This window comes from Podarcis erhardii (genome assembly GCF_964252035.2).
Source record: "Podarcis erhardii genome assembly, chromosome: 5".
In the NCBI taxonomy this organism is placed as follows: Eukaryota; Metazoa; Chordata; class Lepidosauria; order Squamata; family Lacertidae; genus Podarcis; species Podarcis erhardii.
Window position 1 is genome coordinate 78,055,136 of NC_138509.1, and position 16,111 is coordinate 78,071,246.

At 45.4% G+C, this 16,111-nt stretch overlaps 1 protein-coding gene across 26 annotated transcripts in view; it reads left to right on the plus strand.

Moving 5' to 3' along the window:
- MBNL1 (muscleblind like splicing regulator 1) overlaps positions 1-16,111 on the plus strand; it is a 181,609-nt gene that overhangs the window by 135,104 nt on the left and 30,394 nt on the right. For 13 of the 26 annotated variants that reach the window (XM_081862643.1, XM_081862631.1, XM_081862633.1 and 10 more), the window contains 3 exons: positions 1,580-1,750; positions 5,590-5,682; positions 11,864-11,971. In XM_081862643.1, coding sequence (XP_081718769.1) covers positions 1,682-1,750; positions 5,590-5,682; positions 11,864-11,971 — 270 coding nt within the window. In that variant the 5' untranslated portion in view covers positions 1,580-1,681. The remainder of the gene's footprint in view (positions 1-1,579; positions 1,751-5,589; positions 5,683-11,863; positions 11,972-16,111) is intronic. The other 13 variants (XM_081862634.1, XM_081862635.1, XM_081862647.1 and 10 more) reach the window with 2 other exon arrangements.

Here is a 16,111-nt window from a genome sequence, read left to right on the forward strand (position 1 = left end):
TGGGGAAGCAAGCCCCATGAGGTTCAATAATTCTTTGTGCAGGATTGGGCCATACAAACCGTTCTGCTCTGCTGTATCCTTAGAAAGGTCACAGAGAATAGGATCAGTGACATATAGAGTTCCTTATCTGCAAGAAGATCTAGTACAGAGATGATCTTGTTACAATAAATGGAAGGTATGAAACTGACCATTAAATTTGACAGAAGGTTCTGTATACAATTCCTTTTTATCGGTCATATGTTGCTCTATTTTTTTTTCTCTGAAAGGTTTTCAGAATTGGAGGTGGGACTTGGACATTCTGTTCTAAGGCGTTGTTCTTAGCTGAATGAGAAGAATACTTTATTTCGTTAATGAAAGAAAGGCATTACCCAGAAGAGCAGTTAAATTTAAACCTGAAACTTGTGCTTGTGGGTAGGGGATTTTCTTTGGCTGTGTCATGTTTAAACTCAAGAGAGTCCATGGCTAATTGCTGCTGCTAATATTACTCAAGGTTTCATCATTCTCTGCAGTGCCCTGGGCACCGTCCTTTTAATTCAGACAAAATCTGCGCACGAACAACACATAGTGCTATGTGCCACTCAAAAATTTGGGCTGTTGTCCTTCTCCTAGTTGTGCATGCTGAGGCCTTGTTGTGTATTGAGCTAATCTGTTAAAAAACAAAGGTATTGCCTAGGACTTAGAACAGGCATGGCCAAACTTGGCCTTCCAGCTGTTTTGGGACTACAACTCCCATCATCCGTAGCTAACAGGACCAGTGGCCTGGGATGATGGGAATTGTAGTCCCACAACATCTGGAGGGCCAAGTTTGGCCATGCCTGACTTAGAAGGAATCCAAATTTGACATTACCTCAGGGTGCTTCGGAAGATGTTTTCTCCCTTCCCTTTCCATGAAGTCTTGTTGCCAGCATTATTAGGAAGTAGCTTTGAGAGGCATGATACCAAATCTAAATTTTACTACGTCTGTACAAATATACCCATTTATTTAAGAAGGGTTGTGCCTGAGTGGTAGAGGCACATACTGTTTGTTTGGAATGTCCTAGGCATCTTCAGGATTTACCACAGTGGTGCAGCCTTAAATCATAGTAGGAACGTGGTGATCTTCTCCTTCTTTTTAAACAGATTCATTTCATCTAGTAGAAAATGATTCAACTGGACATCTGACATGATCTGCCCTATTTCTCCCAGATGGTGGCGGTACATATAGCAATTACAGTTGCTGGTTGTACGCCAATGTTAGGTTGTTTTCCATGGTGATGTTGACATCTGGGAATTGTGCTCAGTTAGTTGTGGTATATGGCTGCTCTTTTTTTATTTAAAAAAGTGTGCTGGAAAGCAGCACTTTGAGGCAGAGGTGAGGGACCTCTGACCCTTCCTATGTCATCGGACTACTGCCTAAATCATCTCTGACCACTGGCCATGCTGGCTGAGGCTGACGTGGATTGGAGTTCAAGAACGTCTGAAGGGCCCCAGGTTCCTCCAACTGTTTTTGTGCCTCAGAATAGCTCACCCGGAATAATTAAATGTATTAATCAATAGCAGACAAACCTAATTAGTCTTCTTCTCTTTTGCTGTGTTCCAGGGACGATGCTCAAGGGAGAATTGCAAATACCTTCACCCACCACCACACTTAAAAACACAGTTGGAGATCAATGGACGCAATAACCTGATTCAGCAGAAGAACATGGCCATGCTGGCCCAGCAGATGCAACTAGCCAATGCCATGATGCCTGGTGCCCCGTTACAACCAGTGGTGAGCATCGTTTGGACCGTTCTTCTCTTGTGTCCCAGTGCACTGTCTGTGCTCTCATCTTACTCTCTGCCAGTTGTAGATGCAGTTGTGTGCACTCAGTATAGGTTAAATTAGCTGATAGACGCAATCGCTCACCCAGACTTCAGGGTGGTGCATCTGCAATATGGAGAGCCAGGCTAGCCAAGCTGGTCCCCTCCAGATACTACGAATGACGGCTCCCATCATCCCCAGCCTCATCAATGGTGGGAGCTGGTGTCCACAATATCTGGAGAGTTAACTGGGTGAGCTCGAAGACCTACCTTGCCCACCTTCTGCAGCTGTGGGCCCTGCCCGCTTGGTGTGATGTGTTTTTGGCACGTAGCTCTATGGGTTCATCAAAACTGAGCTCCTGAACTTCAAACAGCTGTATCTCCAAGCAGGTTCAACCTCAGTTACTCAAGATAACCCTCCCAGTGGTTTGCACAGAGGGAACAGAGGAACTAATTTCTCACACACCTGAAATACAGCATCTTTTGAGAAGATCCTAAACCTCTATAACTCTGCCACTGATTTTTCTCGTGGTGGAATGCCGTGCTGTCTTGCTCTGCAAGCACAGGAACATGATAATAATAATAATAATTTTAATATATTATTTCTACCCCACCCATCCAGCTGGGTCTCCCCAGCCACTCTGGGTGGCTTCCAACAGAAGGTTAAAAATACATTAAAACATCCGTTATTAAGAACTTCCCTAAACAGGGCTGCCTTCAGATGTCTTCTAAATGTCAGTTGTTTATTTCCTTGACATCTGATGGGAGGGTGTTCCACAGGGCGGGCGCCACTACCGAGAAGGCCCTCTGGCTAGTTCCCTGTAACTTGGCTTCGTGTAATGAGGGAACCGCCAGAAGGCCCTTGGCGCTGGATCTCAGTGTCCGGGCAGAACGATGAGGGTGGAGAAGTTCCTTCAGGTATACAGGGCCGAGGCCAGGATCCACATGAGAAGCTGCCTCATACTGAGTCAGACCACTGGCCCATGTAGCTTAGTGCTGTCTACACTAACCGGCAGCGGCTGTCCAGGAGATGCCAAAAGATTGAACCTGGGACCTTCTGCATTGAAAGTAGATGCTCTGACACTGAGCTACAGCACTTCCCCAGGCAGAAGAAGAGACAAAGAGCATACCTACCATCTAACCACCATAGTGCCATATTGTACATCTTGGGCTTTGAACATCAATTAAGAAGGGCAGAGGCCACAGTTGGAGGGTCAGTATTGCAATTTGCAGCCCCAATGCTTGTCAAGGGGTAACTTCTCAAGTGACAGGTTCTAATCCATAGCGCTACCTCTTCCTTTGGGAAGAGGGTATTTGGGGAGGGTGAGTCCCCAATTTCCTGTTTCATTTCAGTCCCATACGCTGATGTCAGCTCATAATCTTCTCTTTGGTTGTCTGGTGTGACTTAGAGATTGTAAGTTTTAACAGCTCCACCTTGAAAATGCTTTCAAGCCCACTGAGCTTTAGGAAGCCTGCAGTGCTCTGCACATTTACCGCTGTGCACAGTGCAATTTACTTCTGAATAAACATGTATGAGATTGAGCTATCAGGCATTGGGGGGGGGGACGGGTAGAAAATGACTATCTGGAGCTCTCACCCACAAACCAGTTTCAGTTTAAGTACCCTCAATTTATCTGATTTGTGGGCCAAGCGATAAATGCTTCATGTTTTCCAGCACTGAATGCTCACAAACATGCAGCAGAGACAAATATGAAAGCCTGGTTTTAGTTCTCTGTGTTTAATAATAATACTAATAATAATTATAAGTAGTGCAGGATCAACAAATTAGCTGGGGCAGGACCAGTAAATTGAATCATGTTTTCCTTAAAGTGATAATAAAGAGAACCTAACAGAAATCTGCACTGAAACTGCAGCACAGTCTGATTGATAATAAAATGGACCATGTTTGGTTTTGCCAATTTTTGCCAACATGTGCACAGCCTAAAAATAGTGCTGTCTTTAAAGAGAGTGTTTAGATAACTAAAGGTTGTAGTTAACTGGAGATCATCTCATCGTGGTGTTTCTATAGTGAGATTCACACACACCGCAAAATTTGAATGTACAAAGTTACCGTATGCAGAAGTAGATCTTTGGTCCACCTGGTCCAAAACTGCCCTGTTTTGACTGGCAGGCTCTCTCCAAAGTCTTGGGAAGTGGTTTCTCCTAGCTCTCCTACCCAGGAGAAGAGAAGTGGGGGGTTGTCACTGGGGCAGCCCAAATGTGCTCTGCTACTGAGCCCACAAGCCCACTTCCATAATGTTTACATTGCAACAGAGAACAGGATTGAAAAGCCTCCTCAGCCCATCATATAAAGAAATATGGAAATCTGGATAGGACATGTTGTCATATATAAAACTGCTTAATGTAGAATCACTACCAAAGTTACCCTAATGAAAACCATGGCATTATTTTGAAGTTTAAAAGTATTGTTGGATACTGAGCATAGGAATACTGCTGGGTGGAAGGGTGTTACCTTGCAGTATTACAGTGGTACCTCTAGTTACGAACTTAATCCGTTCTGGAGGTCCGTTCTTAACCTGAAACCGTTCTTAACTAGAGGCGTGCTTTCGCTAATGGGGCCTCTTGCTGCCGCTGCACTGCCAGCACACAATTTCTGTTCTCATCCTGGGGCAAAGTTCTCAACACGAAGTAGCTCTTCCAGGTTAGCAGAGTTTGTAACCTGAAGCATTTGTAACCTGAGGCGTTTGTAACTCAAGGTACCACTGTAATTTTATTTCATAAAATATATATACTGCTTGGTTGCAAACAACAACACCCCAGGGTGGTTTACAAAAAAATCCAAGCCAAATGCACAACAGTATTTTAAAACTTGGTAATGATTCCCTGTCCAAAGCTCCTGCATAACTTTGTCTTACATTTCTGCTAAAATTCTTACAGGCATAAAGCATTGATCGTAGATTATTCCAGCGGTAGACAATCTGTACTCCTCCAGGTGTTGTTGGAGTCCAGCTCTCATTGTGGAGTTTTGCCACAACATTTGGGATCTACTTCCGCTGGACATCTGGAGGATCGCAGACTGCCCCTCCCTGGATAATGCTAATTGCTGCAAAATGCTTTTTTTTAAAGGGGGGGGGGTCCCGGGGAGCAGGCTAAGGCCACTTCCAAGCTGCCGCTGTTTTGCAAGAGCGATTCAAGAGCCTAATGGCAATTACAGTGGATTTGTGCAATTAAAGTGGATTTGGTGTTCTAGCGCTACAAACCCACTTATCAAAAAACGAACAAAAGAAACCTGACTTTTTGAAATCAGGAAAGTGGTGAGAACCATTGCTTACTTATAACCCTCCCTGCAAACAAATCAGAGCAAATGCTCAGCAAACAGGTCATCTGGAAGTGACCCCAGAATCGCATGCAAGCTGCTTGCAAGGTGCACGTGTGTGTAAGAAAACACACACTTTTCAGTGGCTGGCGTCACTTGACTTTGAAACGTCAGATCCAGGCAGTCACGAAAAAGCAACCAGGGTGCTTTTAAAGTATAGAGAAAAGATTAGCAACCTATAGAAAGTGGGGCTGAGTCCAACCCTCCCACAGTTCTTTTTCTCTGTTCCCATGGTTTGTATTGACTTGCATAACTGCTAATCCAAATAAAAAGGTCTGCACAATATTTTCCTTGTCATCAGAGCATTTTAAGTAACCTTTGATTTATACCTGTGTTCAAGGAATGGTACTGTTTTATTGCACAGTTATAACTTTCCGTCACTTTTTAGATCTAAAGTATCGGTCATTTATCTTTACTATTTTACCAGATATGGCTGTTGATGACTTAGTTTAATTGTTATTATTTTTTCATAGAACCATATGCCTCAGACATTCCAAAAAAGAGGGGGGGAGGGATCGCCATATTTCATCGACACTGATTCCATTTATCAATACCAAACACTAAAGGTGAGAAAATATTATGATTTTGGGTTTTCTTTCTGCTTTGTGAGGGTTTTCTTGCCGATTAGAATGTTAGTTGCTCATACTGACGGGTTTAATGTGCGTTCATATTGTGACAAAGAGCCAGCATTTCTAGCTATGATGATTGATTTGTCTTAGAAAAGTTCGTTACAAAGCCAGCAATAGGGGGGGGGGGTGTCACCTTTGATATAATGCTGAGTTGCCCACGATCTGGTTAGAAAGTGAAGTGTTCCTGAAATTCAATCTATATGAAAATTGCTTGGAAAGTGCAACATGCGAAAATTTCAGAAGATGGAATACCCCAGAATGAAGAGATCGGTTGAAAGGGCAGAGTCTGGAGAGTCAGATTGAACCTTAGCAGATGCCAACGTGGTTGAACAGCAGAGTAAAAAAAAAACAGCAACAGTACAATGCCAACTGAGAGGAGGAAATTAGACAGCACCTTGAAACACAAATGCAGAATACAGGGAAAGATAATGACAGAATCTGGGAAGCAAAGTCCTTAAAGGCCAAGCCCTGAACATTTATTTAAAATCTATCAGTGGGAGAAGGGAGGTATGGCCTTTAGGTGTCAAAAGCACTGAAAATGGACAGGAGGCAAAGTCTTAGATGCAGCGAGAGGCTGGTTTAAATTCCACCCCCCCCTCCACTTGCTGCATTAACAGGGCTGTTGGGAGGGAAGCTGGCTTTCTATTCGCAAAGTCCCTGTTTCAGCAAGGGGGTGATGTTTTAACACCAGTCTCCCTGCATCTGCGTTAGACCGCAAAGCTTCAGCTGCATTCAGTCGGGTCTCTGCGCCCTGGCGTGAAAGCAGCAAGAGGGCAGTCAGGGCCTCAGAGACAGTCGCAGCTCCTGCGACATGTCAGCTGCTGCTTTTCACTTATGAGATTTGTTGGAGCAGAAAGATTTCTATCTCAACGGAGATGAATGGAGGGGAGGCAGCAAAAACAAAGGCTTCTCCTGGAAATCTTGAGGATTGGAGGTGGGCAGGAGGGGAGCTCCAGGTGTCCTGTGCTGGCTGGCTGGGTGTTAACCGCCGCCTCACATGCCCTGGGCAGGGATGGGGGCAAGTCACCTCTCCTTCGGTGCCGCGGAGAGCACCTGGACCTGTTTTTGCAACGGCTTTGCCCCCCAGCAGGTGCCCAGATGGCTGGTATACCTCCCTCCTTTTTAGCTACAGCGTTGTATTTTATTTAGCGAGCCAGTTGTTTTTATTTATATCCCAACCTTTTCCTCCAAGGAGCTCAAGGTGGCAAACATGGTTCTCTGCCCACTACCTCATTTCTTGCCCACAACAACGCTCTGAAGCAGGTTAGGCCGAGAGACAACGCCTGGCCCAAGGTCACCCAGTGAGCTTCATGGCCAAGTAGGGATTTGAACCCTGGTCTCCCGGGTCCTAGTCCGGCAGTCTAACTGCTACACCACACTGGCACTCAAGCAAGTGATATGATTGTTTGTATGATGACCACAAAGGGATGCATGGCAGCCCCCCAGCTTGGTTTCTGGGTCTTTCCATTACGAGAATGACCGATGGCAGAGTGCCAGGGGGTTGCTATGCTCATCTTATGCTGTGTGTTGGTCCCTCTGCAGACCCGCCTAAATTCAGGGTCCTACGTGCTGTGGGTTAAACCATAGAGCCTAGGACTTGCCGATCAGAAGGTCAGCAGTTTGAATCCCTGCAACGGGGTGAGCTCCTGTTGCTCGGTCCCTGCTCCTGTCAACCTAGCAGTTCGAAAGCACCTCAAAGTGCAAGTAGATAAATAGGTACCGCTCTGGCGGGAAGGTAAACGGCGTTTCCGTGCGCTGCTCTGGTTCGCCAGAAGCGGCTTAGTCACGCTGGCCACATGACCCGGAAGCTGTACGCCGGCTCCCTCGGCCAATAAAGAGTCGGTCACGACTGGACCTAATGGTCAGGGGTCCCTTTACCTTTACCTTTACCATACTTGGGGAGCACAAGCAGGTGAGCAGAGCAGGCTTCTGCTGCATATGGGTGCCCTGCAGCCCACGGGGTGGCTAGAGGGAGCCCCGTTCTCCCTCCTTGCCTTCTCCATGCAGATAGGAACTGCGGTCCTCCTCCCTGCACCTCCCTTCTGCCTAATCGCTTTCCCTCTCACCTCCGTGCCTCACTGCCACCCAGAGGGAAAGGGGAACATAGGAACCTGCGTTATACGAAGTCAAGGCCATTAGTCCCCCTAGCTCGTCTACACTGACTGGCAGCAGCTCTCTCAGATTTCATCCTTTCCCAGCCCCCCCTGGAGACACTGCGGATTGAACCCTGGGACCTGGGACCACTGAGCCACAGCCGGCTGCAGTGGCTGCTGCTCCTTCCCTTTGCAAGAGAAGGAGAGAGGAGTGGGTGGGCAAGAGGCACAGAAACAAAGTCAGGGAGCCCAGCAGACGGGCGGCAATGCCAGCCTTGATAATGAGGCGCAAGCAGGGCAGGGCACCGTGCTGAGGCGTGATTTTCCTCGCCGTCGGCAGGGCTGGGTGAGTGGCAAAAGCGACGTGCAGCAGGGGCAGTGATGTGTCTCCTAACATCTTAAGTCATGTGCCGAGACAGTTTGTGCCATATATATATATAGCCCCAGGAATGCATCAATAATTTATGTGGTACATCTTTCTCTCGGCGTTCCAAAGCCTTAGCATTTCCTTCGGAAAGTCGCTTGCCTCTACGGTCAGAGCTGTTGCCCGTGTGTAAAGGTTACATGTTAGAAACTCGTGAATCCCCCCTCCTCCTTTCAGTTTCATTTTTAAAGCAAGCCTCATGTTTTCAAGGTTGCAAAAAAAGAAAGTTGATTTATTTCCAGCTGCTTTGCTTCATTTATGAATCGCAACATCCCAAAGCGATTTAACAGTGAAAACCCCTTCCTTACTTTTCTCATCTGTGGGTGGCTGCAAGTTTAAGTACAAGGGCGCAGAAGAAATGCAGGAGGTCCACCATGTACAGCTTGGTATCTCTGACTCACGACTGAAAATAATATGCAAATCATGTTGGCTGCATGCAATTAAAATCTGCTTAATTTACATTTTGCTCCTGATGTATTTCCAGCGAGGCTCTCGGTGCCACAGCAGTTTGATTTTATTACTGTGCAGATGTAGGAGAGATTTCATAATCCAGACCCTGTTATCTGCAGCCGCTTATGGTGCACCCAGATACTCCTACAATCCAAACAGCACCCCTGGATCTCCCATTGTTTGTGCTTGACTTCATGCAGTAAATAATATTTTTATCTATTCAAGGGTTGCTTAGAAAGTACAGATGGGTGTACGATTGTTTTTCATAAGATACCTACGTTTCTTTTTGCCGTTCTGCCCTTCCTCTTTGATGCTGCTGAAAAGTAATTATTGTTTTTGTCGAGGCTTTTCGTCCACCTCCCCTTTTCCACAAAAGGAATCAAATTATTTTTGGCGCTGCATTGGGGGATGTGGGTGCAGTTGTGTGGATGCATCGTCTATGAAGGAAGTCGAACCTCAGACCACAGTTCCAGGAGAAAGGGGCATCAGTGCCTTAGAAGCAAATACAGCCCCACACCTCACTAGAAACTAGAAAAGAAATTCAGCAAGGCACGCCTTCCGTTCCAGGCTGCTTAGATGTCTCTGCAAAGTGTCTGTTTTCTATATTGCACTCTTGAGCTGCTTCTCCTGTTCGCTTTTTTGCCTTGCTTGCTGTCTCTGGAAGCATTTCCTGCCTCTTGGGTTTCTGACATTTGTAATAATCATTGAAAGAGATACTCGGCCAATATGGAGCCTGGCTCTTTAACCCCACCTCCTTAGTCGCAGGTAAGCTGTAGGTTTACAGGGACCAAACAAAGGGGTCGGGGTGCTATTCTGAGAGATGAAGTAGTACCTACTTGCCTGTCCAGTGGCAAGCTCCACATTTTGATTTCGGATTATTCCAGCAAAAAGGGAAATAAATAGAAGAGCTACAAGACCCGTCCCCTAAAAAAAAAAATACCCATATCCATCCCCCACGAAGGTAAGAGGGTCATGTTAACTATCTAGCTGTGCCTTTTAAGTAGCTGGATTTGTATGCAGGTGGCCAGCCTAGGGGGCTTTAACCCTTTGCCTCTGTTACAGCCTGATCAAGGTCACATTCAAACCATTTTTTATAGTGGAGGATGGAGCTCATTGGCTCTGGCTCCACCTACTGTTGGCCTCCTACCTTGCACCCTTACAGTTCCGAGAGACACCGCTCACCACTGTTTCTGACTTCAAAAGCACTTCGTATAATAATAATAATAATAATAATAATAATAATAATAATAATATTTATTTATTTATTTATTTATTTATTTATTTATTTATTTATATCTCGCCCATCTGGCTGGGTTTCCCCAGCCACTCTGGGCAGCTCCCAACTGAATATTAAAAACACAATACAACATTAAATATTAAAAAAACTTCCCTAAGCAGGGCTGCCTTCAGATATCTTTTAAAAGCAAGTAGGTATTAGTTGGGTCACCTGTAGTCTGCCTGACCTCTACTTAGGTCATTTCTCTAGGGCCCAAGCATCTAACATTCTGCCATTCCCCACTTTGATTTAAGATAAAGAGCTCATGATCACAGTGCACATAGAGAGAGTCCTCCTTTGAAAGCACTCCCACATGCAAACTTTCCCCCACATGGAAAGACAGCCCCATCAGTGAAAGTTTCTTCTAGACTTTGCAGTCATGTAAGCTTTCAACATGCAAGGAAATATTGAAGTTGAGGTGCCTTCAAATAAGTGCTCCAACCTTGTGCATTCAAGATGGTACAGAGTATTGCATTAGTTTCTTTAGCATTTATTTATGTATTAAGGACATGGTTCCTGCTCATTTGAGTTAGCTCTGGGTTACTCTCAGCTTTCTAAGGTGGCAGCCGATGAATCTGAGATCGGCTGGAGTGTAAACTGAGAAGGACCACACCTTTGCGCCCTAAAGTCCAGCAGCACTGAAGATAGCTTTAGAAGGTTGAAAATGTCATGTTCTCAGCCTCAATCACGTAGGCCGCGATGCGTTCCAACATGACTCATTGTGGAATGGGTGGCTGTTCTTTCTTACTATAATAAAATCCATGGACTCTAAGAGTTTTTCACCTCTTGCAAAACAACTCAAAGAGTATATCCTTACTATGAGGAGCAGCTGCAATAGCAATGGTACTTATAGTCTTCGTACTAAGCTAAAATGCCACATAGTACCACATGGAGCACTGATTTTTTTGAATGCATTGAGGGCAAAGCTACATGAAACACATGCAAGAAGTTAAAGTGCATATCCTTTAACTATCAGTTGGGCAGATGGCAAGCAGTACTGGGGCCATCGCATGCATAGGAAAAAATACGATGTGGACATCCACTGCCCTGGTCCTCCCACCTACCCTCTGAAACGGATTAGCCCCAGGAACCAAACACCCGTTGGTTGGTTTCTTTCCTGTGCCTTGTAGCATCTTGAATAATAATAATAGTAATAGTAATAATAATTTATTATTTATACCCCGCCCATCTGGCTGGGTTTCTCTAGCCATTCTGGGCGGCTTCCAACAGGATATTAAAATACAGTAGTCTATTAAACATTAAAAGCTTCCCTAAACAGGGTGAATGCCCCTCACATGCTTTGGACCCAATACTGCTTCTGCCCAGCTAAGATTTAAAGAATTAAAAACGATGCACATTAAATGTTGATGGTGGCGCATGTGGTTTGACCCTGAATTGATTTTTATAGGATCTTGGTAGATAATAAGGCAAATCGAAGAAATAAGTTCAAAGTTCAGGTGCACATGGAGATGAAGCTTTGGGAAAGAGAGCCAATCAATAAGGGCCACATATTCTCATATTAAAATATTTCTGCCACAGACACTTAAAGCTTGTCAGCATATTAGGAACAGTTTACCCAACACAATAGAGACACAGCACCAGGTTCCCAGCAGCCATTTCACTGCCACTTAACTGGGAGGGAAGAGGTGGCAATGAGCTCTGAAAAGACCTAGCTTGCAAAGATATTGATTCATATAGGCACCAGCTACTTAGTTTACAAGGCCAGGGTGTGTTCCTTACATCACCACCCCATCCCCCAAACAACAACAACAATTTTTTAAAATCTCCCAGTTTTGCTATAAACCCTTAGAGGAAATCTTCCTTTGTTTACATGAGTTATCACAATTGTCCATTTTTCTACTTCCTGTACTATAGAGAGCCCTAGACCAATGGTCTTCATCTGATGGGTCGGGACCCACTACCGGGTCGCAGACTGATCTAAGATGGGTCGCAACAGCAGCACTACCACAATACAAATATATGGTAACAAATTAAAAAAAAAAAGTGTCCCCAAATGTATGTTTCGGTTACAGGTGTGTCCCAGATTTGGGAACAGAAGTCACTTATTACCCTAGGGGTTTGTGTGCAGTTTGTTATCCTGGGATAGTGTTCAAGATTGGGCTGACTATCCTGCAGGATGAATGTCTCCATTTCACCAGGTCTTTAGACGACAGGAATTTGCAGCTTGCAAGTTTAGCGATTGCCCCCTTACCCTAACTCTCATACTGTGATGACTCCTAGGTCTGCTGCTTTGTTTACTATGGATCCAAGGGTGGCGGGGGGGGGAGTGGAGTGTCTTATAAGGCTGCAGTCCTATACACACCTGGGAATAAGACCCATTGAACTCTATGGAGATTACTTCTGGGCATGCATGTATAGTAGAGTTAGGGAACCGCAGGCCTAGGGGCCAAATGTGACTCTCCAAGCTTCTCTCTGGTCCTTGGGACTCTTCCCAGGTCACACACCCTTCCCAGTCGCCCTGCCTTGTACCCCAACCCCTTGACTGTTTTCCCCTGACTGGAATGTGTCCTTGGAACCCTGAGCTATAGCATTGCACTGGCTGCTACCATAGACCACCGCCGGGCTGAGTTGGGGCATTCTCCTTCAGTGCCCAACTCGCAGGTGTGTGCTTCCAACCTGAGAATCCTGGGCAAAGAATATTGGGAATGGTGTCTTAAGTAAAGAAGCATAAAACATGTACAGTGCTCTGGACCCAGGAAGAGAGTGTTTAGGTATTGTGTCTCCTTCACCAGCACATCTCTTTTAGAAAGGGAGGACTTTCTGCTTGTGCTACAACCAAGACATCAATTTTTAAAATAAAATAAAATATCCTTTATACTGGAGCAGCATCCATGCAAAATGAAGCAAGATGACATTGCATTATCACCAGGGAGTCAAGGACATGAATTTTAACTAGCGATTTGGCCACTAAGCACACAGTGACTCAGCAGACATTGGAACTGGAATGAATGAGTTCCTATTTCTTCTCTGCGTTTCTTGCAGCACGCTAACTTTCTTATCCATCTGACTGTGTACCGTAGGGAAATGCTGTTTAGATTATTATTAAATATTCCTCAGTGCAGAGAAAGAGAAGTGGTGTCAAAATGGGCAGTAAGTGTTTTCTTTCATATGCTGCATTACTGGAAATGCTGGCTTTTCAGCTTATGCAAACAACTTGAATCCCCCTTTTTGTTCACAAACACCATCAAACTGAGTTCATTTTTAGGGTCTAATTTTTTACAGTGCTTTGCTGTGCTAGTGCAAGTCTTTCTTTCTTGGATGTGCTGGTATGGGCAGCCACACTTTGGGAAACCTAAGATCCTGGTGCTACAGCCCATGGAACAAGCACCAGTGCTTCCCAGTTCCTAACTGGGAAGATTTGCAAAAGCTTTGGCTGGAAATAGAGAAGGAGTGTTTTGACAGCTCATCTGGTTCCTGGTTTTGCAAGGTGTTTGCTTCCCTTCAGCTGTCAGCCCAGGCTAGTCAGGCTATTGATATGCTGTCCTGGGCCATTGGAAACTTCCATTTTTACCTGCAAGTCCTGCTTGAACTTTTTTATTTCATTACTAAACCTTAAATCAAATGCTTCCAAATCTCTTTGCCTTTTAGTCCATTGAAGCTTTGCTGACAGCCAGAGATGGAGGGCTGGGGAGAGTCAGTGTAGCTGTCAAGGAATGCTTCTTTGTTTATTCTTGAGCAGTGGCTTTTGGTGGATGCTAAGGATGTAGCCAAGTCTAGGAGCATGTTTCTTCTTCTTCCTCCTCCTCCTCTAAGGCTTATTCAGCAGACTACACATTGTGGTTGGGCTTGGGAGCCAACAGTATTTTCTACATGTGTCCCTCAGCCTTACTGCATGCATGCAGCCCCTGGCTTCTCCCATTACTTCCCACACCTTTTGTCTGCACCGCAGGGAGAGTGGTAGGTACACAGGCAGGTACACATGGGAGGACACAGGCAGGTACACATGGGAGGACAGTGGCGCCCACTCGGTCCATTAATAGGAAGCCAGGGAGTGTGGCAGAAATAGCGACAGCAGCAGAGGCTGGTTTAGGTAGCCTAGATTGCTGGCTTACAATAGAGGATAAACCAGTAGGGTTTCTTTTTCCCACTCCCTTTAAGAGCAAAATACTGCAACTTAAAGTATTTTGGGTGCTGCTTCCCAAATTTAAATTTGTGGACTTCCTATCGATAGCAGTAACCATAGCTGTTGATTCTTGAATGTATTGCCTGTGACCCAGTGAGCTAGCAGTTTAGCTGATCAGCCTATTCCTTGCCCTTAAGGCACCTCTTAAAATTTCCCAGTGCTGCTTGCCGTTCCTCCTGCGCTCCCTGGATGTGGCGATGCGAACAGGGCTCGTATAACATTCCACTGATGGGAGTAGGAAGAACCTGAGGCAACGAGGCTGTTGTATTTCGTAGGGAAAATAATGTTTAACGTTAAGAAGACATGCTGGATCAGGGGGCGGGAGGTTTGTCACAGAACAGCAGCTTTGTTCACATTCCACCTCTTCATTTATCCCAGGAAGAGAAAACCTGCAGGCCTACAAATGGTGTTGTGCTAGAAGCTGCCATCAACCCTAGCCATTGGCTCTGCTGGTAGGGACTGATTGGTGTTGAGCCCATTGATCACACCATTGCTTTGTCATCCTTCGCATTAAGCTCCCTCCTCCATACCTGTCCCACATACTTCTCCTAAGCCTCGGTCTGATTATTATCAAGCACTAGAAAACGATACACTTTTGATGCATGGGAATAGTTCCTTTTCAGCCCTAAATTGTGGGCAGTATCGATTACCTAAGAAGAAGATGGCATATTCAGAAAGGAACTACTTGAGAGCATGATGTTAAGGGGCCACAGCAAAGAATGAAGCACATGCATGTAGAAGGTCTCAGGTTCAATTTGCAGCATCTCCAATTAATAAGTAGCAGAGCTGGGAAAGATCTCACTCCCTCTCTGCCTTTGAGAGCTATTACCAGTCAGAATAGACAGTAATGGCCCAGACCTGTAGTGGAAACGTCTAGCCTGTGGACCTAATTAAACACACATGGCTCTACTTGGCCCCACAAAGCCATTTTCTTATTTTTTATAAAAATGCCCGCATGCCGCACTCCTGTCATATATTTGATATCTCTATATGAAACTGCTGGGAGGTGGTATTTGGAGTGTGGTGCCTTCAAGATGCAGATGACGTGTGAATCAGGAGGGAGTGTTGAAGTGCTGGACCAGTATCTGGAGAGAGTGACGGGCTGGATGGAGGCCAACAAACTCACTCTGAATTCTGATAAAATGGAGGTCCTGTGGTTAGGCACTACCTGGGTGCAGGAGTTGAGGAAACAGCCTGTTCTGAATGGAATAGCATTTTCCCCGAAGGAGCGAGCGTGTTGCACGTGAATACTCGTTTCTAAGCTGTTCCCTGGAGGAGAGGAGGGATTGTGCTCTGCTCTTGTTTGTCAGCTATACACGCCCCCCACCCACCCAATGTAACCTATATCCTGAGATGTGGTTGTCCCACATTGCCAGCATTTAGGCGTCAACTTAAAATGTTAGCTGCTCGTTTTAACAGATAAGGTTTTTGTTGCCTGCCCTTTTGGCGCTGAAAAGGTTATTGTTCCGTTGATAATTTTTTGATTACTTTTATGATAATTGTGTTTAAATATCATTGCTTTGGGCTCCAGCAGGAGGAAGAGGGGTGCATTAGTAGAGTAATAAATAAATTACAGTATGGGACAAGGCCTTGTCTGCACTGCAGCTTTCTTTGCAGTTTTTTTTTTGTTTTTTTTTTGTCCTAGGGATCATAGTAGGGGTAGGAACCCCTTTAAAAAGCAGGGGCGGGCGGGCTGTGATGTGATATGTTGCCACTGTGAGTATTCCTGTACCACTCACGTTGTATGCCATTGTTCCCATCACCACCAAAACACCACTGGGAAGCGGCTCTTGCGTGCCACAGGCGGGTGCCATTAAGTGGTGAGCAACAAGAGAATGTGGCCTTGCGGCAGTGCTCATTCCATTCCCGGCCTCTTCCCGATTTTTACCAAAGTCATGGCTAAAAACAGTGGCTTAAAAACCATGGACTGGTTTGTCCTTTGTCCACCACCCAAAATAGCCGAAGAGCCAGCCAGAATG